The sequence below is a fragment of the Apodemus sylvaticus genome, chromosome 13 (assembly GCF_947179515.1).
Source record: "Apodemus sylvaticus chromosome 13, mApoSyl1.1, whole genome shotgun sequence".
In the NCBI taxonomy this organism is placed as follows: domain Eukaryota; kingdom Metazoa; phylum Chordata; class Mammalia; order Rodentia; family Muridae; genus Apodemus; species Apodemus sylvaticus.
The window spans coordinates 7,017,006-7,042,704 of NC_067484.1; the positions used below are offsets into that span (position 1 = coordinate 7,017,006).

At 39.5% G+C, this 25,699-nt stretch overlaps 2 protein-coding genes across 5 annotated transcripts; one reads left to right on the forward strand and one right to left on the reverse strand.

Moving 5' to 3' along the window:
- Positions 1-61: 61 nt before the first annotated feature.
- Positions 62-682, reverse strand: LOC127664149 (proline-rich proteoglycan 2-like). The gene has a single exon (XM_052156011.1). The coding sequence runs from the start codon at positions 680-682 to the stop codon at positions 62-64; it is 621 nt and encodes a 206-aa protein (XP_052011971.1).
- Socs6 (suppressor of cytokine signaling 6) lies at positions 153-25,303 on the forward strand. 4 transcript variants are annotated; one of them, XM_052155562.1, is made up of 4 exons: positions 153-338; positions 6,428-6,548; positions 15,771-15,811; positions 19,550-25,303. In XM_052155562.1, the coding sequence occupies exon 4, from the start codon at positions 19,679-19,681 to the stop codon at positions 21,308-21,310; it is 1,632 nt and encodes a 543-aa protein (XP_052011522.1). In that variant the 5' UTR covers positions 153-338; positions 6,428-6,548; positions 15,771-15,811; positions 19,550-19,678; the 3' UTR covers positions 21,311-25,303. The 4 variants fall into 4 exon arrangements, with proteins under 4 accessions (XP_052011522.1, XP_052011521.1, XP_052011523.1 ...); XM_052155561.1 differs by lacking the exon at positions 15,771-15,811; XM_052155563.1 differs by lacking the exons at positions 6,428-6,548; positions 15,771-15,811.
- The last annotated feature ends 396 nt before the right edge of the window (positions 25,304-25,699 follow it).

Below are 25,699 nucleotides of genomic sequence, written 5' to 3' on the forward strand. Positions count from 1 at the left end.
CAGGGAGAGGAGCAGGAGCCCAGCGCCTCTGACGTCTGAGAATTGCCCTGGCTGCAGCTGCTCAAGAGTCCGCGAGGGAAAGGGGTGGAGCCGCTCGCACCCGCGACCGCGGCCCCGCCCTCCGGGGCCCTTCCCCACGCGACGCCCCGCCTGCTGGGCTGTGCGGAGGGCGCGGGCGGCCCGGGCTCCTGCGCGGCGGCTCCGCTCCCGCCTGGGCCGCGGCCGCGCGCCCTCCCTTCGGGGAGGAGGAAGAGGAGGAAGGAGGAGCGGCGGTAGGAGGAGGTCCGAACGCGGCCGTCGTGCCGCCGCGGGGAGGAAGCAGAGCCGGCGGCTGCCGGGTGAGCGGGATGGCGGGGCGGGGGGGAGGCGCGGGGTCGCGTGTGGCCCAGAGTAGGGCGGTGAGAGTGAGGCCCAGGCCGGCGCCCCGACCCTCGGCTCCACGCCCGGCCCGCCGCCGCCTTTGTTGCCCAGGGCCCGAGGCTGTGCGAGGCCGGGGCTCCGCGAGGCCTGGGCGGCGGGGCCTGCGGGCCAGACCGGTCGGGCTCTCGGAGCCGGACCGCGGAATCTGCGCGGTCGCCTGTGCCGGGGGTGGCGTCCAGGGGATGAGATGCCGATCGGGGCCGGGACCGGATGGCCGCGCGCGTGGTCCCGCGAAAGGGTCGCGGGAGGAGGGCCGAGGCATTTAAACTGCTCTGATCTCGCACAGGCCCTCTTTTGCTCCTGGAGTTGGCAACTTCAGGTACACACCATTGTGGCTCTGAGTGGCACTGTTGGTGTTTCGGTGTTTCCCAGAGCAGGGCCTGGCCCCAAACTTGCAGGAGTTGTGTGTACTAACTTAGTGTGTAGGCTGAAAGCGATTTGGGGTTTTCATCCCCACTTTTTGTAATTGGAGGCCGGTGAGACTGAGGTGGAACTCTGGCTTCCGGTAGGGAGATAATGTTGAATTCCTGAAGGTCTCACTTAGGCAAGATACTGCCGTGCCCGAGTACCTTGCAGTATAGGAATCACAATTATAATGTGAATTAACAGACGAAAGACTTCCCAAGTACAGTTTTAATTTATAGTCTTGGAATCTTGGAATAAAGATAAACTTGTAATCAGAAAAAAAGGTAGACCCCTCTGCCTACGCAAAGGTGAATTATTAGCCATAGTTGTTTACTTCAATGTTTACTTTTAACCCACCAAGTACCACAGTGTGGAATCCACATAGTTTACTTGAATGAATGAGTTTTCACTTGGAATCTCAGTGCTTTGAAGCCAGTGAAAAACACCAGTGGAATTGCTTACGGGTAGCATGTAGTCCGGATTTCTTCTGCTCTGATTTTTCTCTAGTGTTGCATGTGTGGATGTGGGGAAAAGGTTTAGGATCCATCCCTGCTCTAAGAAAGTAGGTCATCATAACCTTCTGGTTCCACTACTCTCCCTAATCCTTGTTTCTTTGAGGGCTTGGCTTCTGGATAGTGGGCTTCATAAGCAATCGTAGGAGAGTTTATTATCCAGGGCTGGACAGGGTCAGGATCTGCCAAGTTACTTACCTGAACCTCTAGCTTTTCTTGGGCTCCATTTAGAATCTCTCTAAAGCCACTTCTGTTTGCGTTTATCTTTTAAGACTCCTCAGAATTCAGGTCCCTGGCCCTGCTGCTTTCTCTTCTGACTGTGGAACTAAACACTGTCTCCCTCAGGGAGTCTTCTGAGTGCCCTTCCTTGTTAGGACACCTGCAGGGAGTGGCAAGGCAGTGATTTGGGCGCCAGCCGAAGCACAGGGTGTGGTGTGGAAAAGGCTGCTACACCAACTGGATTCCAAGCCGTTTACCTTCTCACGTTCTACAGTCTTGCTTTAGAATGGAGAAGTCTTGTTTTTAAGAGCTGTCTTTTCAGAGAATAGAAACCAATTGCTTTTGTAACCTTCTTGTGTAACTTCACTCCTTGGAGAAAACCCTGCTAATTTTGCCACTGTGGATAATTTCAGGAAACCTTGTGTTACTAGGAGAATATCTTTTATTTTGCTTATAGAGGTAATTGTGTGATCTTATTTAAAGTCATGAGATCCACTGAAAGGAAGAGACTCGTCCTTTATGTCCATTTCTGAGTTTCTTGGTGAATGCTGTCATTCTCAAGAATGTGTGTTCTGAAGGAACAGGATGATGTATACATGTGTACAGCCATTGGGAATGTGTAACTTCTGATTTCTTGTAGTTATACAAGTGACACTCATGTTTGTAGAACATGTGTATTTTTGTGAAATTATTATTTTCATGAGGAATCAATCTAGCTTTGCTAAATGGCTGTCATGTTGAAATCTGAGTGACCATATTTAAGATTTCAGTTTTCATATTGTATACAAAGATGTGACATGTGTTTGGGGAGGTAGTTTACTAGCATATTGTGTCCTTGAACAGGCTTTGGAGCTCTTGAGACTTCCTTAAATGTATATAAATCATCTCACAGTTTTAGTAAGTATATATTTCATTTGCAGTGAATCCAATCTTTTAATTGGGCTACAGGTTTTTTTTTTTTTTTTTTTTTTGTAGGTTTGTACCTTGTCTTATGCCATAGTTATACCCTGGCCCTTCAATTCTGCAGTGTTCTACACTGCTTGACAACACTCAGCCTTGATACAGTGCTTCTGTTAACTCTCAGTGTCCACCAGTGGCTACTTGTGTGAGAGGTTTATTCTCAGATCTTAACTCCCAGTGTCTATTCTTTTGAGAACCTTCCTAAGAACTGCATGCCTCTTGAAGTAACGAATTGGCATGTTTCCTTTCGACATAGCTGTCTAATTATTCTGTGCTCTTCTTTGTGGTCTGTTTTCACACAGGTTCCAGGAAGGTAGAATGCCTGAGGTGGTCTCTTTTCTTGTTGTGTCCCCAACACATTCCATGGAACTGGCCCCTTTCCCACTTGTGCCTTTAACATATCCTGTGGAACTTGCACACTCTGTGGGGACCTGCTATGTAGAAAGAGTGTAGTTCTCATCACATTAAAGAAAGAGGTTCACTGAGTAGATGTTAGATAGCTTTAGGCCTTGTATGTTGTTCGTCCTTGTCCAAGCGGATTTGCTCAGGTGAACAAATCATAACGGTAAAATCGGAAGCCTTGTATTCACAGAGCCCAAACATGCCTTCACAACGAGAGCTGTTTCCCCATGGAGAATGTGTATGCGTTGACTCGTAGACCAAACCGGGTATGGCAGATCTGCATCCCCTGTGTAAGTGTGGTTATTTGTCCATGTGGAAGGCAGTTATTCCAGACCATATTTCTTTGCTGTTTCTTTACACAGCTTAGTAAAGTCAAGCTTCAGTTATCCAGAACCTCTTGGCAGTATTAGTTTTAAACAGAGAATCAAGCAAGAAAAAAAATAACCAAAAAAATTAAAAAAAAAAACACAAAAAACAAACCAAAAAACCAACAATAAAAACCAGTTTGGAATTAGACATGCCAGACACTTAGAAGACTTATTACAGCAGTCTCTCATAGGGATACAAATCTAGATTGAATTTTAACACTTTGATTTTGTATAATAGTTTTTTTTAAAAAATCTTATTTGTTTTATCTTTAAAGTATCAGTTTCTGAGAGCTGAGAGGAGAAATTGAGAGCACATGTACTGTGTTGGTGTTTAGAATATAGCACGTAATGGCAATAATAATAATTAGTTTCAAATGTTTTCTGGCTGGTGAAAAGTAATATGCTGATGAACCAGCATTATCTCTGTATGATGCAGACATTCTTGTTAAAAATGTCCAATAGCAGGGGAAAGCAGCTGAGCACAGGTAACTGGTAGTATGCAAGCTGGTGTGTGTGTGTGTGTGTGTGCAGGGGTGTTCACAGGTCATAGCATAGATGCCAGTGGAGCTTGGTTGTGGGCTCAGTACTTTTTAGTTGGTGTGAGTCCTCTCTGCAGTTTCTTGATGTGTGGTATGAGGAGTAAGCTGTCTTACTCCTCTGTACAGCCACCACACTAAAGTATTGTCTTAAAGTTATTGAAAATATTTTGAAGACAGTTATAGCGATTGTCCCATTTTCCCTCAGCTAACTCTTGGGCATTAGAGAAGAAAAGACAGAGATGATAGACGGACTATGAGATGTCACTGAAGACCTCAGTGACAAGCTGTAATATCAGTAGACCTCAGGGGTGTCAGGGCCACTCTGAAGTGAACTAGGAGATTTGTGTATTTTTATACAGAAGTTAATGACAGTATGAGATGTATTTGATGTGTGAACTTGTGTTTAAACTATCTCCTTACAAATGCAGACGTATATGAGGCCCCTTTAAGATAAGATTTTTACCAAAAACTTAGTCACTTAGTTTTATCTTTATAATTACACAAATAGGCTTGGTTACTAACTGCCTCAGAGAGCTCTTTGCTGTAGACCTTATTTGACCTTGGTGTCAGCTGTGTACCAAATGGTACACAGGTTTAGCACACTTAGGCTAAGACGCGTTCTCACTAGTGGGCACTACTTTGCTTATGTATTACTTCCCATGTAGACCATGCTGGCCTCAAACTCAGAGATCCACCTGCCTCTGCTTTCCAAGTACTCAGATTAAAGGCCATGCCCAGCAAACTTTGTTCTTAATTGAAATATTACCTTCTTCAATAAGTCAGTTACGTGTTGGCATCTCTTTTAATGGAAAAAACATATTTAGGGAATATTGTTACCAAATATCACAGACTGGCAGAGTATATAAACAAGTAGGAAATATTTGTAGTTTTGTGCTTTTATACATCTATAAAATTGTTGTAATTTCAGACTAGAAAGACTTCAGTAGTCAGACTTCATCATTCTACAGATGAATGAATGAATGAATGAATGAATGAATACATTCAGACTGGAGTGTTTAGCAGTTAGCTTAGTTACACGCTGCTTCTGCAGAGGATTCAGCATGGAGTCTCATACATACAGGCCCTTTTGCCATCGATGCCAGTGGTTTAATTTAATCCTGGGATTTGGTTATTTGTACTTCTGTCTTCATGAAAAGTGAGTTTGACTAGGAGAGATATAGAAGCAGAGACAGAAAGAGACAGTAAATCTAGAAGTTTTTTCCCAAAGGGAATTTCTTGTTTTCCTTCTTGAGTTGCTGAAACTCACACTTGTAAAAACTTCTGAAAAGTAAGGAGGTGGTACCTTTCTGTTTGGGGCTTTTGTATCAGAAAATCTTGATCTGAATATTTGGTTTACAGTCTGGTTGTGTGTAGAATTTTAGGTACTATTTACTCAGGAGAAATAGGTTATGTAGCACTGATGGATTAACCCTAAAAATCTCAGTGTGTTATAAAGGGTGAAAATTGGCTTTTGCTTTCCTAGTTTTTGGAGGGATGGGTTCTTGTGACTTCTTTTGGATCAGTAATGAGATCTTTTGCTCTTCTGTAATTGCTGTCCTACCTCTGGCAAATGGAGAGGATGGCAGGTCCAGAATCCAGCATATCGTTTTGCAAGAATGTCAGGGAATGTGGAAGAGTCAAGGAGAGCCATTGAACTTTTGGGTTGACAGAGTTGGAGGTTTGAAGGCATTGCCCATCATCATACCAGTCCTCATATAGCCTTCACTGTTAAGGACTTGGCCAGCCATCACAGCTTTATAGCAGTTGTGTCTTTCTAGAATTTTTTTTTTTGTGGTTTTTGTAATATCTGTTTATAATACTAAAGCTTTGTTTCATTATCCTTTAATTCTTAAAATGTATTATTTTATTGATTTTTTTTAACTTATGCTCTTCAGTGGAAGACTTTAAACCTTCATTTGTAATTTTCCCCCCTTGGTTTTTGTTTTTACTTCTTTGAAGTTTTGTTGTTGTTGGTGGTGGTGGTTTTTGTTGTTGGGTTTTTTTTTTTTTTTTTGGTTTTTTGGTTTTTTGGTTTTTTGGTTTTTTGGTTTGTGGATTTGGTTTTTTCAAGACAGGGTTTCTCTGTGTAGCCCTGGCAGTCCTAGAACTCATTTTGTAGACCAGGCTGGCATCAAACTCAGAAATCTGCCTGCCTCTGCCTACCAGAGTGCTGGGATTACAGGCGTGCACCACCACTGCTGGCGTTTTTTGTTGTTGTGTTTTTTTTTTTTTTTTTTTGGCTACAGGAAGTCCTGATTAATATGTTTATTAATTATTTTTATTCTCTCAGTTTTTATGTTAGTCTGGCAGGAAGGGAGGTGTTGTATTTAAATTTTTAACAATGAATTTTGGTTTTCTTACCTTCCTGCACTCCCTGAACTTATTTCAAAGTTGTGATCCTTTTTTCAGGGAAGTTTCTTCTTGTCTTCTCTTTTAGAAGGCTTGAATTGTCATTATTTTTTGAGTCATAGATCTGCAAAGCAGGACTTGTTACATACTAGACAGTTGTTCTGTCGCTGAGATACCACTGAGTGCTGCAGCTAAGGATGGTCTAAGCCTTTTAACATTGTTCCCAGTTGTCATACTTTTCTTTTGCTTTCAGGTTTTCGTTTCATATGGAGGAATGGTAGTATGCTGGTCAGATTTTTGTCAACTGGACACAAGCTACAGTTATTTGGAAAGAGGAACTTTAAATTGAGAAAATGCCTCCATAAGATTTGCCTGTAAGTAAGTCTATAGTATATTTTGTTGATTAACGATTGATGTGAGACAGTGACACTTCTGGGCAGGTGATCCTGGTTGATAGAAGAAAGCAGACTGAACAAGCCACAGGGAGCAAGCTGGTAAGCAGTATTCTTTCGTGGCTTTTGCTCCAGTTCCTGCTTTCAGGTTCCTGCCTTGAGTTCCTGACCTGACTCTGTGATGGACTGTGGTCAGAATGTGTAAGCCAGATAACTACTTTCCTTTCCAAACTGCTTTTAGTCACGTCGTCTTATAGCAGTGGAGACCCCAGCTAAGACAGGTAGCAGATAACATGTATACTCTTTCTTGTTGATGATGGATTTTTGTTGCTGTTAGTTTTTTAAGACAATTTTGCTATGTTGCCAAGGCTAAAACTCACTGTGTTGTCTAGTCTAAGATCCCCATTCTTGTGCCTCTCAAGTGATAGGATTCCAGGCCTGTACTACAAAAAAACTAGCAGTTAGCTGGCTTGCCTTCCCCCTCTCCTTATTTTCCTGTGTTAGAGATCAATCTCAGGCCTTAGTTTTCCATATTAGTGAAGCAAGTACTTCACCACATTCTATATCTCCAGTCCAGGGCCAGATGATCTACAGTGGGCAACATGAAGAACTTTAAGTTTGTCATGTTATTTGTTTATTTACATTTCTTTATTTTAGGGAGGGAGGTTTGTGTGCATATGTGGAGATCAGATGGTAACTTATAGAAGTTGGTTCTCTGCTTTCACTGTTTAGGTTCTGGGATTGAACTCAGGTTGTCATGTATAGCAGTATCAATACCCTTTACCTGTTGAGCCAACTCACTAGCCCATGTTGAATAATTTTATTCTAGCTAGATTAGTTTACAAAGCAATCAGTCTTTTTATGAGATTTTTTGGCTAACAGGGTTGTATTGCTTAAGTAATTATTACTATTTTAGATCCTCTGTAGCTCTAATGATTGATAAAGTTTACCCAAGCCCTTTGGATATTTGATAGTAAGTCTTATGTGAATTACTTTTTATATCTCAAATCTGTTATTTTAAAATCTTACTTTTTAAAAATGTTTTTATTGATTCTTTGAGAGTTTCACATCATCCACCCTAAACCCACTTATCTCCAGGTCCACACACACACGCACGCACGCACACACACACACACACACACACACACACACACACACACGCACGCACGCACACACACACAAAGAATAGAAAGCTCTTTGCAGAAGCTGTAGTGTGTCACAGTGTATTCTACAATATATCTCTCTGTGTGCATATCTTCACTTGCAAATGTTCAATGTAAGGAGTCATTGGTTTGAGATCTCTGGTTTCTGTGACAGCATCAATATTGGATCCTTACTGGGACTTCCCCCTGCTATACAGTTATTGCCCTAAGTCATAGAGATCCTGCAACTTTGGGTCAACAGGACTGACCCTTTTATGCATCTCAACCATTCACAGATGATAGAGTAAAATTTTATTCTTAATTCAAGTGTAATTTAGAAAATACAATTGTTTTTTACCATAAAGCTCTTAACTTATGACAGATAAAAAGCTTATGTGTTCTTCTGTGTTAAGATCTACAGACTCAGAGCAGTCAAAGGAACTTTGTTACTTTTTAATCATTATTTATATGTCTGTGTTGTCTATCAGAATCTGAGTTAAACTTCCTTACTATAATAGTTAAGTACACTGTAGAGAATTTTACATATGAGCAAGTTCTTAGAGAAATCATGTAGTTGCATCATTCTGATATATTACTTCTACCTAGAGTAAAAATGTAGATCTTCTTTGGGCCTTATGTAATTGTTCAGTTTGTCTAAAATTCACAAAGAACATAACCTACTTGATTGCTTAACCAGAAAGTTTACACTTATTGGCAGTGCAAATGATGAGTATTTTGGAGAATGTGTAATATTTTAGCTAAAATCATTCTGATTGACATTATTTAACTGTTAGTAAATTTTAAATTTCAATTGTCATTTCTGACAATGTATCAGTGAATTCTATTAAAACAATTACATTTACAGCACAGACCAGGGTTTATAATATTATATTACTTATCAATATTACAATAGACCTTTTCAAATAGTCAAGTATAATTGTGCCTCAGTCACTAAAATGGATGTGTGGAAACCATAGGATTTTAATAGTAAGTTGGTAGCATGTACATGATTTCCGTTATTAGTGCCACTGGCTTGTTACTAAGGAGACAGTTCATTGAAATGTCTGATAGTTATTTTATAGATGACCTGGGCCAGATACAGAGTGAAGGAATAGGTATGTTCATTGCCCTGTATTTTCAGTACACGAATTCTCAAACATAAACACTTGTGTCTTCTACTGTAACACTGTCCAGAGCAGCACACACCATACAGGTCTCAGTCCACAGACTCCCCATACAGATGCCGTATTGCTGACTCAACGTAAGTCAGGGGTTCCCATAATGACTTCTTCTGATTAGATAATTTGTAGAACTCAGTAAAATACTTAGTTGACTGGTTTATTCTAAGAATTACTGGGAAAGGGTGAGTAGAAAGGCTGCATGCGATGAGGTATTCGCTGTGATTTGCAGTTCCAGTGCCCCTTTAGCATGCACTGCTCTCCCTGTACCTGTATGCAGAATCTGGTGATCTGTTGAGAGTATTTGGAGTGCCTGATCGATCTTTGGCTCTTTTTCTTTATTGACTAAATTTTTATTCCCTTTACATCCTAATCACAGCCCTTCTCAATCTCTTAACTCCCCCTTCCCCCTGATGTGGGAGTGGGGCCAAAAGTCCCCATTCTATAGTGTAGTCATGCTGCTTTGAATTAACACGTGCCAGTTTAGGTATAAAATGGGTGTAATAGATTTAATGTGCATACACACTGAAAGAACACTGAGTTGATAGATTTTGTCCCACCTCTAGCCTGGTGGCCTGCAAGTCAGTATGTGAAGCCGGCTGCCCTTTAAGGCATAGGGATCTACCTGATTCTACCACTGGAATTAAAGAGTGCAATATCTACTACTTTCTAACGTGCAACTTGTTAAATGAATAAAATATTAAAGAAAAGTGCAAATTCATTTCCTTAATTCGTAAAAGCTAGCTAGCTGTATTAACTTTGTATGTGATTGAAATTATGAATTTTTTCCTCTATAATATAGCAGGAATGTAGTAAATTAGGTTATAGTAAAAGATTCTTAGAAACCATACAAGTCTCCTAGCATGCTTTAGAGATGAAGCCTCTTTGTTCATATGGCAAATCTGGAACTCAGTAAGGAAGATTGAAACTCAGTTCAACCTCTGCAAGTGTTGGTTGTGTTAGGGGGATAACACTGAACAGGCCTACTTAAAACTTAACTAAGACGTTAATAATAAATGATAATTATAAATTGTCATTTTCTTTAATGGCAATTTTATACACATTTTTAAGGTTATATTTTTTAAGTCCACTTTTGTAATTATGAAAATGCTCCATATTGTTTTTTAAGTTTTATTTTGGTTATTTACAGGCCCTGAAAGAAGTCAAAGAAAATTTATTGCATTTCTTTAATAATTATAAATTTAGTTATTTTTATTTGCATGTATGTGGCAGACATTGTGAAGCTGGCCTTCTGTAAAAGATGTGAGACCCTAGAGTACAAAATGAAGGTCTTTATTACTTAGAATAGAAGCTGTCATCACTGTCAGCAACTGCTTTGTCTTTCTGGGTACCAGTGCTTTTTATTAGAGTATAAACTTATACAATGGAAAAAGCAATGAAATTATCTCTTAAGATGCTATTATAGTAATGCAAAAGACTGAAACTAGAATCTGTTGGCAAAATAGTTAAATTATGCTTGTAAGTTGAAGTAGCTATGATTAGTCTTTCATGACATTCATGAGGCTTCAGATCAAGAAAGAAGTCAAGGGTGGTTCTGAATGCATTGATCTGAGCCTTTGCAGGAATGAGCAGGTAAAGCAGCCTTGGAAGTGAGTTGGGAAACATGCAGTTCAGTGTAAACTTACTGTGTTTCAGCTGCATTGAAGACATCCAAGTAGCAATGTTAAGAGGAGAGTTAAGGCCGGGCAGTGGTGGCGCACGCCTGTAATCCCAGCACTCTGGGAGGTAGAGGCACGTGGATTTCTGAGTTCGAGGCCAGCCTGGTCTACAGAGTGAGTTTCAGGACAGCCAGGGCTACACAGAGAAACCCGGTCTCGAAAAAACCAAATCCAAAAAACAAACAAACAAACAAAAAAAAAAGAGGAGAGTTAAATAGAATTGGCCTATAAATGGTGAGACAGGAATGTGGGAATGGATGCTATATAGGTGCTATGATCACCATAAGAATAAGTATAGAAGTGTGAAGTGTTTGCATAGAGAAAGAAGAGGGGAACATACCTGAGTGTTGATGTGCTCCATCTAGAAGGAGCTGGAGAGAAGTCAGCAGGGGGTCTAAAAGTGAGGTGGCCTTGTGGCAAAGACACAAAGTTCTGTTGAGAAAAGGAGCTTTAGTAGCATCTTAGATAAAAACTGAGCAGCTGGCCTTGTGGTGAAGGATGGCTGGCAGAGAGAGAAAGCAGTTGTTGCTGCTGAATTTACAAAGGTTTCTAGGGAGTGCTGCTACAAAGGAAGCTGAGATGGAGCCATGGCTGTGGAGAAAGTGAGGTATTTATTGAGAGGAATGATCCAACAAAGGGGAGTTGGTAGGAGATGGAGTGTGCAAAGACAGTGTCGTGGTGTCTTTAGAAAGGAGTGATGTGGATCTGACATTAATTGGATTGACAAGATAGTAGAATGCACACTTTCTTTTTTGCCTTCAGTTTTGATGCTAGGGCTTGAACCTAGGACCTTGAACCTTGTACTTGTTGGGGGCGGTATCTCCACAGCAGAGCATGATCTAGCTACAAAGTTTTCTTTTGATAATTTATTTTCTCTGAAATTACAGGCTGAGCCATCAACTGAGATTGAAGATGGAGTATTTAGATGTGAGGAAAATGGGGATGGAATGGTCAGCAACAAGAGAGAATGCAACATACAAACAAAAAAGTAGATTTCTAGATAGCATTTGATTGACCTTACATACTACCTTGAGAAATAAAGGGGGAACCATCTGAATGGCCTTTTCCAGCCATGGTCAGCTGTGGGTGCAAGCTGTGGCCTAGGTAAAGACATAACCAGTGCCTGGGTGTGAGGGTGGAGAGAGGAATCTGAATTTAGTGTCTGCAAGTGCTTTATGCATTGGTTAGATGTGGACTGTAAACAAGTAGGGAGGGAGGTGTGCTATTGAAAGTAGATTTGTCATAGTTGTCATTTAAATTTTGAATATGTAAGACCAGTAGACCACAAGCCGGGCATGGTGGCGCACGCCTGTAATCCCAGCACTTGGGAGGCAGAGGCAGGTGGATTTCTGTGTTCGAGGCCAGCCTGGTCTACAGAGTGAGTTCCAGGACAGCCAGGGCTACACAGAGAAACCCTGTCTCAAAAAACAAAAACAAACAAACAAACAAACAAAAAGACCAGTAGACCATGCATATCGGTATAAAACTTTATGTCAGATTCTATAACAGAAAGAGGAGGAAGAAGTTATTTAGGCTTTACTAAAGCAAAATAAGAGTCTCATCTATTGACTTTGTTTTGTTTGTGAAATTTTTTGTTAGTTGGTGAAATAACTGATTCCCAGAAGAAGCTTTCTGCTTTGCTTGAAACTGGTAGATTTGCATGGCCATTCCCAAGTAAAATCAATTTTCAGAAAAACAAATAACCTCACAGAATTTTTCTTTTAAATACTCCAAGTTCATATTAACTAACAGGTCTAAAGAACTCTGCTTTCTAGCAACAGGCTCCTCTGTCCACTTTTCTCCTTATTCTTTCTACATAATTGAGACCTTATGCTTTACATATAATTTTATTTTCTGTATTTTGCACTTAACAGCTGAGCACTATGGGCGCCCCGTGTTGTTTATAACTGTGTGACACAGGTCTCACTGCTCTCCGTGGTCCACATGTTGCGGTGCCAGCGTTTGTTTCACTGCTCTCACACTGTTGGAAATTAGGATGTGTTTGATTAAGACTCAGTTTTTTTTTTAAATCATAATTCAAGGAGCATTGTTAGCTATTTCTTAAAATGTATAAAAATAAAAATAATATTGCCAAGAAGAGATTATGATGATTTTTAAAATGACTATTGCCAGTGTGATCAGAAAATTTTTGGCTGATTTGAATTAAAAAATGTTCTTATTGGTTTCTTGCTTTGATCCTTATTATAAGAGTCAATAATTGAATATTGAGCCAATTAGTTATCCAAGTGGAAAAATTAATCCCTACCTCACATAAATCAGTACTAGGCTAACCACGAACTTCATTATAAATGGCAAAACTTTTTGTAGAAAATACAGGCAAGGCTGTATTTCAGTGTTGATGTAATTTCTTGAAAAAAGTAGAAGGCTCAAATAGTAAAAGCATAAAAGGGACAGAGTCAGAAACAAAGACACAGAAAGTGGAAGAGAGAACACTTCTGCAGGTTATCCTTTGGCTTTTACACATATACACACAGTCCTGACAGTACTACAACCCCCACACAAATACGTACAAAATCGCACTAGAACCTGATCATAGTGATTGCTGCGTGTTGTCAAGTTTGTTTGCTAATACTAGGTTAAGGCTTTTTGGAACCTTAAGGGATACCCACTTCTAGGTCTCTTTTAGATATTATTTCTTCTCTATCATCTAAAAGAATTGGTTAGATATTTCCTGCTATTTATCTTGTTGGTATCTACTCTGTCATTCACTCTGTGTGTGTGTGTGTGTGTGTGTGTGTTTGTGTGTGTTCATATTCTCTGGGTTTAGTTCTATATTATATTTACTGTTTTCTTAGAGTTGGCTTGATTTAAGTTGCTAGGCTTACATGGTTGCTACAATGCCTATTTATAAACTACACCATTTTGCTTATTTTTTTTATTCTGTTTGGAATATGTTTTAAGCTTATGGTTTCTAGTCTTTAACCCATAGATTATTTAGAAGTATTTTGTTTAATTTTCTTATATTTGGTGGTTTTCCAGATTTATTTCTGTTATACATATATAATTTAGCTTCATTGTGGTCAAAAAAATACTTATTCTATATAATGTCAATCTTTTAAACACTACTGAGTCCTGTTTTTGTCTGTTCTAAGAATGAAAACTTAAAAAACAACACTCAAAGCTATTATTAGTGTTCAAGTCCTAGGCTGAGTGTTTCCCAAAGTACTTGAGACAAAAAGTGTTTTCAGTTTTGGGTTCTTTTCTGATTTTTGAGTATTTGATTGTATGTGATGAGATGTCCTAGGGAGGAAGCTGCATCTGAACACACAGCTCTTCTGTTTTGTGTTCCCTTAGCATGTAAGTGAGTTTTATTTCCTTCAACCCTTGCTTTTGATTACAACCCATCACACCAGGTTAGGTGCGGAATTGTCTAAATGGTGGCTTTCATGTGTTTCAGGTTTTTAGTGTAGGGATCTTCAATATTCTAAAGTTTTACCCTTTCTTCATTTCTTTCTGTTTTTCCTTCCTCCCTTCCGTCTTTCATCCTCCCTCCTTCACTCTCCCTTGTCTTTCTCCTCTTCCTTTCTTCTCCTTCTCCCCTCCCCCTTCACACTGGGGATTGAACTCAGTTTCTGCCATGAAACTGTCTATCAATATATTGGGAGACTGCCTTATTGACTGAATACTTATTCAATAAGTATTATTATTGAATTGTCATTTCTCCTATTTGGGGGTTTAATGTCAAGTGTATATACATTTATTCTTACTATATTTTCATGATATATTAACCTTCTTTTCATTTTGAAATGTCTGTTCTTTGTCCCTACTATCTTAAAGCTTATTTTGTCTGATGTTAATTGAGCTATTTTAGGTCTCTTGGTTACTTTCTTGGTGTATTCTTTTGTGTCCTGTTCTTTAAGTGATACCTGTCATTGCATTTTAGAGGAATCTTATAGACAGCATGTCTATACTATTATGAAACATTATGGCCAAAAGCAGTTTGGAAAAGAAAGGGTTTATTTGGCTTACATATCCTGGTTTACAATTCATTGAGGGAAGCCAAGATAGGACCCCAATACAGGAAAATAAAGGCAGTAACTGAAGCAGAAACAATGTAGGAATGTTGTTTATTGGCTTGCTCTGCATGCTTTCTATGTAAATCAGGACTACTTATTCACAGGTGACCCTACCCACCTAATAGTTTGGACCTGGAACATCAATCATCAATCAAGAAAGTATGCTATCTGTGATGATGCTTGCTTTTAATCCCAACTCTCTGGGAGGCAGAGGCAGACCAATCAGCCTACTGTACATAGTGAATTCCAGGACAGCCAGTGCTACATAAAGAGACTTTATCTCCAAAAACATCCCTCTGCCAGAAAAGAAGAAGGAAATGTCTGGGATTTGCCTGAGGTTCCTCTTATCAGATGACCCGAGTTTGTGTTGAATTGACAAGAGAGTAACCAGGATGCAGCAATAACTGTTTCTTTTTTTGTATTCATTCTGACGGTTCTTTGACTAGGTTATGCATCTGCCAAATTTTTCTGTAAAATATCAGATAGCAAATATGTTAAGTTTTGCATGCTATAGAGCTTCTGAAGGCCTTGTTTTGTCGAGTGGCCACAGTCTGTAATATCAAAGTGTGAAATTTTTTTTTTTTGGCCTGATACAACTAATTTAAAGGCACAGAAATTAGAATTTCATATAATTTTCTTGTAACATAAAAAGATTGTTTTGATTTTATCCAGCTAGTTTTCTTTGATGAACATACAAAAAGGAGTGATTTTTGCCTACAGGGTATCATGAGCTGTGATGCCTGAAAGGGTTAAGTCCATTCATGTGTAAGATACTTATTGATATGTCACATTTATATCTGCCATTTCACTGGCTTTTAAATTTACTTCATTTTATGTTTCTTCCTATGTTGTAGACCTCCTGTGTTAAATGCATCTTTTAAATGTTAACTTCAGATTCTCATAAAACTTTGTGACAGCTTCACAGACCCTTAGTTATTTCTTATCACAGAATATTTCAAAATAATGTTAATTCTGGTAAAATATAAATTTGGGTTTTTCCCTATGTCTTTCTGGTCCTTTTTTCTGTTTTACATAAATTGCATCTATGTCTATCATATGTTGCATTTTAATAATGAATACATTGATTTATACTTTCCTGTGTCCTTTAAAACAGAGGGATGAGAGAAATTATAATTTGTAAATTAATCTTTACTTTTATCATTTCCAGTCTTTTCCAAGTGGCATCTTCTTTGAAGCACTTTCCTTCTGGTATGTTTCGTAGTCTCTGGCTACAGACCTGCTAGCAGCCCAACCTTTTTTCAACACAGGAATGCTTATGCATCATGCTAATTCTTTTTCCTGATTACCCTACATTGCTTTGACTATAGAATTCTTGGTAGCAGAATGTTCTTCAGCATTTGAATGTGTCATCCTACTCCCTTCTGGCCTCCTTTGTTCCTGTTAAGAAGCTGTTCTCCTTTATATCTTTATATCTTCCTTTCTTGCTCTCAGTCTTGCTATCTTCCTGCGCAGATCGCCTTCTCCAGAGTCAGTAGTGTTTGTGAGCATGCGCTTTAGTGCTGTTTGGCATATAAGCTCAGCTTCAGTTACTTTGTAGGGGAAAGGACTCACAACCTTCCTTATTACATCATGTTACAGGTGCATCTATGCATATACTGTTTTTGTCTGTATTTCTGGATGAGGAAGCATTCCATGGGCATCCAGAACATTAGGAAATACATGGTCCTGTGAAATGACTCAGGCAGAATGGCGTATCTGTGTTCTTGATCTGCTGTGAAAGCTTGATCAAGTTTGCAGTGCTTCCACATTACTCAGAGGATTCCTTTTGGACTTTGGAGACATTATTAAACTTACTTTGTTTTTCTGTAAGAAGGAAAGAAAGGTAGCCTTTTAAAGATCGAACTCTTTTGAGGGGCAGAAAGGGAAATATACTTTTTGGTACATTATGACCTCCACAGCTGCAGCCAGTAGCTTCCTCCTGGCCTGAGCCACTGAATGTGCAACATCCTAAGTTTTTTACTATACATGATTGCTGCTGTCTTAGTGCCTTAATGTTGGAACCCGAAGGCCTGGAGAGTACAGCGCTTGTCCGTTAGTTAGTCTTTGTTTCTAACCACTGCTTGTAGCTAAGTCTGCAGACTTTTCTGGAAAGCACAGTGTTTTGTCAATGACTTGATAAAGCTATCTTACAATAATGAAAGAGAAGTGGTAGAGGCAAAGAAGTGCATATAAATTAAGGAAACTTGTGGAAATCCTATGAATGATAGAAACCCCTGCTTTGGATGAATTTAGGTTCCAGGGTGTTAGATGTCAGGGATTTGGCTGGGCAAGGTTTAGGTTTCTGGTAGCCACAGGGAACAGACCTACCACAATAGATTGAATTGTAGTTGAACTGGAAAGCAAAATGTGGCTTTTCTGATGAGGGATAAGAGCTACCCTTACGTGTGGATATAAGAATAGGTATTTAGAATGCAGTTGGGAAAGATGCTAGTTTTGGGGGTCAGTGATCTCACCAACTAATGGTAGTTGGCTAGGTTCTTAGTACCAGGGATTAATTCCCTCCTGTTGAATAGACCTTTAGTTAAATGAGGTGGCTATTGGTTGCCCCCAAGATATAAATGCTACTATTCCACCCTTTTGAGAGCCACCATGTGGCTGGTTGCTGGAAATTGAACACAGGACTTCTGGAAGAACACAAGTGCTCTTAACTGTTGAGCCATCTCTCCAGACCTATTGCACCCTTTTGCATATTTTGCATATTTTGCTATGCTGGTCATTGTTGTGGTTTCGAGACCTTCCCTTGGTATGTTTTCTAATTGCTTTTTCTCCTTTAGCACCTTCGGATAGTCCTCAGGAAGGAGGCTTTCAGGTCAGTTCCAATCTGAAAGGTGGTTTTATATGCCTGGCAATAAGAGTTTTTGTTAGCTACACTATGGCTCTCAGAAATATATTATCTTGATTTGAATGTCCTGTTTAATAAGTTTTTAGAATGAGATATAATTCACCTACAGTGAAATCACATTTTTTAGTACACAGTTCATAGAGTTTTGAAAAATAGATCAATCCATTTAAGCCTCACCATAGTTAATGTCTTTGGGAGAGTCAGGGTCTCCAGAATTATGGAACTCTCTGTGTAGCTAGGGAAGGCCTTGAATTCCTGATCTTCCTAACTCCAACTCCCCTTAAGTGATGGGATCACAAACTTGCATATAGCACCTGGCTTATGTATAGCCAGGGATTGAACCTGGGTCTAGTCCTTGTATCAGTGCTCCTTAATCCACCCTCTGTGTTTTTATTCTCTTAAAAGATCTTTGAAATTGCTGTTTGGGAATCACAAAATGATTTAATTACATGTTTTGTTCCTATTGAAATTTATCCTATTAGAAACTAAAACCAAATTTAAAAATACTTACCTGATTATTTAAAAACATTAATATATTTGTTATGTATTAATATAAATCAGTTTCCTGGAAAAAAAACAATTTCCAAATACCAAAAACAGAGAGTGAGAGAAAAGTATCAGGGATTCAGTTTAGTGGCAAGTACCTTTACCTGTTGGACCACCTCACCAGTCCTGCAGAGGGTTTTTTTTTTTCTTTATTATTTTTTTTTAAATATCTAAAACCTTTTCCCTTGAACCATTATACAATTTTTTCAAGTGTGTGTGTAAACTTAAAACTTTGCAATTAGAAAAATGGCAAGATTGATTTAGAACACTTATTGGGCACAAGACAGATGGTAATCCTATAAAAAGATGGCATATATTTTTGGAAGTGCAAACAGGAAAATAGTCTTTAAAAAAATTAGAGTAATCTCTGCCTAGAAGATGGAGAAAAGAGAACTGAAGCATATGGTTTGATTGAACTTCTACTTTCTAATGTCTAGGATTGGATCTTGTCCCCTTAATATTAGAATTGAGTTGCATATGCATTGGTAGTGTTTTTATCATCTGTGGTGTAGATATATGATAGTGGCAAGCAGGACTATTGAAACCTCAGGGTTAGTAAAACACTTACTGTTTCACAATCAGCTACTGAGTCTGCTACCTGGGACCAGACCAGGCACTTAGTGAGTTCACTTGGTGCATAGCTTCATGTTTAAAGTCACTGCTACTCCAAATATTTATAAGTATTCTATTTTTACACTATCTTCCAGAGACTATATGACAGCGAGGCTGTTAAAACTGCTGCTGCTTTTTGTGGAGCTGATGTAGCTGTTCCTGATAGGTTGTCTGGTTTGAGTGGTTTCAGTAAGCATGACTTTTACAGATTCTGTCTATACAACAACCACCTGCTCTCTGTTGTTAACACTGAACACTTGACATATTCTTTTTTTCCACTCAACTCCCACCTGTTTTACCAGTGTGTTCCAGACAGATTTGTGCCGTAATTTACCATTCATATATCTGTCTCTTCTACTTGCTTACCAGCATTCTATATCATAACTTACTAGCCTTCATGCTATTGCACTTTGCTGTGTGTATAGTAGGGGTTAGTAAGCAAACGGTGAGTTAGAACTGTGTTTTCTGCTAATTAACTGAGTGGCTCTAAGCTGCAGTGGAAAGGTGTTAAGATTTTGGGTGCATTTCTCTTTGGGTCAGGCAGTATACCTGCGATGGGCCACAGACTGTCTCACAATGCATATGTATGTGTTGAGGTGTGGGTCTGTTCTTCCAGGGCGTTGTGGGGCCTTCATTATGTTTTGCTCCTTCAGCCTGGTGCATGGGCAGTGGTGAGGGGGCTACTTAGACTTGGTGCTGAAGATGAGCATGGCCTAAACACAAAATAAAAAGCAAGGAATAAACAAAGGACCCGTGTTTGCCCCATGTCCAGGATGTATAGCAGGCAGTTATCCTAATCTTTAGGGTGACATTCCTAAGATTAGAATTGGGTGCTTTTGTTTTGAAGGTAAAAATTAAAATTTCTGTTAAGTTTTATTTGAAAACTAAAATATTTAATGGATTTTTTTTTAACTTTTTCCCCCCAGAAAATAGCTTCAGAGGTTAAATGAAGCTGTGCAGAGTTCACCCATGAGGCATCGCAGCCTGTCCCAGTGTTTGGGCATAGCTGCTCAAGAAGCAAATTGATCCATTTGGATTAGTTAACTTTTGTCACAATGAAGAAAATCAGTCTGAAGACCTTCAGGAAGTCTTTCAACCTGAGTAAAAGCAAAGATGAAACTGAGTTCATGGTGGTTCAGCCCCAGTCCCTTGCTGGCGACTTCGTGAAAGATGACTCTTTATTCGGGAGCTGCTATGGCAAAGACATGGCCAATTGCGACCTTGGCAGCGAGGATGAGAAAGGGAAGAACAGGTCCAAAAGCGAGAGCTTGATGGGCACTTTGAAGAGGCGCTTGTCCGCCAAGCAGAAGGGCAAGGGCAAAGGTGGCACTGCGCCCACAGATGAGGACACCTTCTCCTCAGCTTCAGCTCCTGGTGGCCTCAAGGATGTGCGTGCTCCACGGCCCATCCGCTCCACATCACTGCGAAGCCACCATTATAGCCCCACACCCTGGCCACTGCGTCCCACCAGCTCGGAGGAGACGTGCATCAAGATGGAGATGCGCGTGAAGGCGCTGGTGCATGCTGCCAGCCCAGGACCAGTCAACGGTGTGCGCAAGGAGCTGCAGCCCAGGGAGCTGCGGGAGCTGCAGCCCAGGGAGCTACTGCAGCCCAGGGAGCTGCGAGACCTGCAGCCAGAGCCACGCCCTGAGTCCCGCTGCAGCCCCAGCTCGCCCGGGGACCTGAGCCTCCACCTGGAGGAACACGTGCCTGTAGTAATTGGACTCATGTCTCAGGACTACCTTCAGTACACCGTGCCTTTAGACGATGGGATGTGCCCTCTTGAAGGGCCGCGCAGCTGCTGCCTGGATACATCTTCTCCCATGGAGGTGTCAGCCGTAGCCTTGCCAGGGGCGAGTGTCATCTCCGAAGATGACAGTCATGTGGACCAGGACCTGGTTGTAGGCCCAGAGATCCTTGTGGATTCATCAGTGAACAACTTGTTGATTGGCACCACAGGAGTCATGTTGCAGAGCCCTAGAGGAGGTCATGATGATGCCCCTCCCCTCTCACCATTGCTACCTCCAATGCAGAATAACCCAATCCAAAGGAACTTCAGCGGCCTCTCAGGCCCAGACTTGCACATGGCGGAAAGTGTTCGCTGTCATTTGAATTTCGATCCCAACTCTGCGCCTGGGGTTGCTAGAGTTTATGACTCGGTGCAAAGTAGTGGCCCCATGGTTGTTACCAGTCTTACGGAGGAGCTGAAGAAACTTGCAAAACAGGGGTGGTACTGGGGCCCCATCACACGCTGGGAGGCAGAGGGGAAGTTGGCAAATGTGCCAGATGGTTCTTTTCTTGTTCGGGATAGTTCTGATGACCGTTACCTTTTAAGCCTGAGCTTTCGCTCCCATGGTAAAACACTTCACACAAGAATTGAGCACTCAAATGGCAGGTTCAGCTTTTATGAACAGCCAGATGTGGAAGGGCATACATCAATAGTTGACTTAATCGAACATTCAATCAGGGACTCTGAAAATGGAGCATTTTGTTATTCAAGGTCTCGGTTGCCTGGATCAGCAACTTACCCAGTCAGACTGACCAATCCAGTGTCACGGTTCATGCAGGTGCGCTCTCTGCAGTATCTGTGCCGCTTTGTTATACGACAGTACACCAGAATAGACTTAATTCAGAAACTGCCTTTGCCAAACAAAATGAAGGATTATTTGCAGGAGAAGCACTACTGAGAGATTGGGAGCCCTGTTTCTTGCACTTTGGGGTTCAGAAACAAGACTTGAGTACAGTTTACAGACTTACATCGCCATTGAAGTCTTTGCTGCCATAACTTTTTTAGTTTTTAATGTGTGAGAGTCATCAATTTGTTCAGGGGTGGGGAAGTGTCTGCAAGGTGTCCTGAGTTTATTTTGGTTCTTGTAAAGGGATGTCTTGAGTTCTAGAAGTGTGAGTAATCTTTCCTTAGTGTGCAGAATAATCACAATGTGAATGACCAGATTCTCCTTAACGCCCCTCCCCAGTCCTTTGCTGCTATCCACTGTGATTCTTATGCATTTAAGCACATTTCATGTGTACTCAACCCTAAGTAAAATTAAATTGAAACTTAAATATAAATTGCTATGACGTTAAATGGCCCAGTTGAATAAACATGTGTGGGATAAAACATTTACCTAAAATGGTTTTTTAAGTCTCACACTAGAAAAATTATTTGTTCAGAATTATGAATTAATACATTGTTGATAAATGGAATGCAAATCTACAACACCTTTTACAACACTTTTCTAAATTATTTTTTAAGGATGCGATAATTGTTTTGGTTGTGAGAAGTTGAATTTTTCTGTTGCCTTCATTTTCATCTTGTGGTTTGTCTCTTTTGATAAATTGCCTTACATTAAAATTGTAAACAAATATATAACCAATTTATAAATTGTTGCCTTTTCTGTCATTAAACTCGGGTACAAATTGGCATAACTTAAAGCTCTGTAAAGCCCAAACAATTGGTACTAAAGTAAGATAACCCTGGTTTCATGTGAGGTGTGTGTGTGTGTGTGTGTGTGTATGTGAGAGAGAGACAGAGAGAGAGAGATATTTTTTTCAATTCAATGTTTTATCTATGATTTCTTTAGTAGATACTTTCTTCCACAAACTTGACAAAACAAGTTTCATAAATGAGTTGTATTTTCTTACATTAAAGTTTATATAAAGTTGTAAACTGATTTGAATAGAAAGGTAATTTTAAAGTTGTCTTGACTTTCTTCTGTATAATCTTTACAGTGTTATGGGTTTGACCATTTTACCCCTAAACCAACAACCCTGAATGACATCAGTTAAATAATTAGAAATCGTGATAAATTATGTGAGAAAAATTGTAAAACCATGTCAGATACCAGAAATAGTTTCCTCCCTGTGACTACTCTTTTTGGTTTATTTTAATTTAGTTAATTCTTAAGTAGTTTGGCATCTCTACTTTCTTATCATTGTATTAGAGAATGATGTGCCCAGGTTTTAAAAGTTATTTTGGAATGTAGACTGTTGGTTGACTTTAAAGTTCTGTAGTGGTGTTATTAAAACTACTAAGTGATAGTATTTAAAGATTTCCCCATTCAGAAAATATTTCCAGCTACATATGCTTTAAAAAAAAAATCAGGGTAAAGGTCTTAGGTCAAACTTGCTGGCTTGTAATCCAAACATAGCTATAGCTTTACATTTTTTCTTCCTTTTTTAGAATCAAAAATGAGATATTGCAGGAAAAGGCTTAGTGCCAACATGATAAAGAGTTGTGCCATCTTGACTTAGAAGTAGCAAGGCACTTACTTTTGATGGAATGTTACAGAGAATTTCATTTTCTGACTTATTTCATCTAATGTGATATAGATGGAGTACACTGTACTAGTGGAAAGGTTCACTGTTGGGTTAATAACCATTGGAGAGTTATACACTTGGGAGCAAAGTAATGCAAGACAGTTCCCTATTTTTTTGTAAAACTTTATTTTTTAAACAACTGAAGCTGTGTCTCGTGTGAGTTGACAGTCCCACATCTACATTAGATGGCAGGTGTTGTCACAGTCACTGTATTAATGATGAATGTCGAGATGGCTTCATGTTCCAAAACCATGCACGTGTCCTGCAGATCCTGGCTCATAGAAGGCTCGAGACTGTCCCCAGCACGTTTCCCACTCCTTCTCATGGTGCTGTGTGTTTAGGATGTACTCATTAAATGACAAGAGTATTCTTCATCTGAATCTTTCTAATAATCAATTTTGTGTTACTTTTTAGGACAAATATTTATTATGAAAACAACCCTTGATGAACTTCCATTTTCATGGTTAATATGACCTGTCCAACTCAATTTGAAATCATTATTAGCTTCTGATAGTTTAGGAATAAAAAAACTGAAGCATTTATTGGGAAATCAGATACGCAAACAGAAAGGTGTATTGTCGGTATTTTTGTGTTTTTGTAGCCAAGACATCCATCTGACATAAGTGGGAAACAGTGGGAAATACTGACTTTTGTGTGACACTGTCTGGTAAAAAGGAAAAGATTTAAATCTCTGTCTTGTATCTTGGCCTAGATTAAAGTTGATTAACTTTCTGGCTTTTTTGAACTTAGATGATACAAACATAACCTCTAAGCCATTCTGTGTGTGTGTGTGTGTGTGTGTGTGTGTGTATGGTGTGGTGTGTTTGTGTGTGAAATAATTTTTGTTACTTTTAATTTTTTGCATCCCTTACATCCTGACCACAGTTTTCAGTACCTTTCCTCCTCCCAACTCCCCGTGTCCCCTAGATCCTCTTCTCTTCCATTTCTCTTAAAAAACAAAAAACAGAGCAGGCCTCCAAGGGATATTAACAGAACCTGGCATAACAAATTCCATTAAGACTAGGAACAAACTCTCATACAAGGTTGGATGAAGCCACCTGTTGGAAGGAAAAGGGGCCCCAGTGATCAGTGGCACTTTCAGCCCCTGCTATTAGGGGTCTGACAAGAACACCAACTACACAACCATAAGGCTTATGCAGAGGCCCTAGTTCAGATAACATTTAGAATTTCTATATTAAGGCAAGACAAAAGTAAGCAGGAAAACCATCTGAGAGTAAATCAGGTTTTTTTCTTCTTTTTTTCTTTTTTACTCCTATACTCCACCATGAAAAATGCTGGAGGCTGAGGGTTAATTTGGGGCTTCCTAAGACACTTAACACATTTTTATAAATAAGAGAGCTATGGAAAGTACTTGAAAAAAATGCCTTGCTTTCTCCAAGGAAGACTGTTCTCTTTCTACATGGTGCACTACTCTGAAAAACTAGAAGGTCACATATCACAGTAAATAACAACAAAACTGAAAAACGATTTTAAGGAAACCAGCCACACAGGGCAACAATTTTGCTGTTGAATAAAATAATGTGCCAAATAGGCTAACTCATTAGAATTAAGGAAGTGAAAGACAGTATTCATCAGTTTCCGAGGCAGTATTACTGAAGACAGAAGTTATTGAGATCTTACAGGTGTATGCAGTTCTTTCCCTAGTGCTAAGCATCTCTAGCTGCTTTCAGGAATGCCAACTTTACATTTCATGTTATATATGAGAGAAACTTTTATGAATGAATCAAAGTAACATTTTTGATTTATTTCTGAGTGTCTTTCATTGAATATGAAGTGTTAATTAGAAAATGAAATAACACTACCAGCAATAGACAGTTTTGTTGAATAATGAGGAACAATAGCCAGTTCCACAAATAACTAAAATTCTAAAGTTATTAGTACATCAATAATAAAATATTTGCTTTCTTTTAATACTTTTATAGTCCATAAAGAAAAATTTTTATATCTTTTTTATTGATCAGTCATGATTTAACAAGGCAAATAGGAATTTGTTTTTGAAAGGTGATGCATGTTCTCTAACCAGAAAGGATGTGATGGGGTCTTAGAATTTCCTAACAGTATATTGTCATGTTGGGGTAAGGAAGTCTCATAGTTGATATGCCATGAAATTAATACCTGCAACCTAGATTGCTGTAGTTTACACTTTGTATGTTTCAAATCAGGTGTATACTGTTTGTACTGAGAACACCACAGAATGAATTATCCAAAGTCCACCGATTTAATATGTGTTTGGTTTGTAAGCGAATTATAGTAATTTCTTGCACATTTTTTGGAAATCAATTGTATAAAAATTTATGTATCTGCTTCTAGATACAGTATGTAAATAAAAGTTTTGTTCATAATGTCTGCCTTGTCATCAGTACCATCCAGGTGCAGGGTCTGGCCCTCTTCGTGTGTGGTTAGCTGGAGAGTGTGTGTGTGCCATGAAGAGCGCAGACACTGGGAACTGGGAGCCACTGCATGTTAGTGAAGTATCAGGGTGACCAACCAGGGGTCCTCTGATGGTGCTGCTATATACACTGCAGTGCTCAGTATAATGGAGTGAGTTGAGAGACATACTGAAAGACTAAAAGTAGCAAAGTAACAAAAACGTACAAAATGGAAGCTAGGCTAAGTGATAAATGTTTGGATTAAAAACATTAAAAAGCATCTCATTATTTAATAATATTTTACCATGAAAAGTTGTAAGAAAGCTTTCCAATATCCACTGAATTTCATTGCTTTGTAAAAGTTTGCAC

Excerpts from the sequence above, each read along its gene's own strand:
- LOC127664149 (XM_052156011.1), bottom strand. The coding sequence starts at position 682 with ATGCCTCGGCCCTCCTCCCGCGACCCTTTCGCGGGACCACGCGCGCGG.
- Socs6 (XM_052155562.1), top strand. The coding sequence starts at position 19,679 with ATGAAGAAAATCAGTCTGAAGACCTTCAGGAAGTCTTTCAACCTGAGT.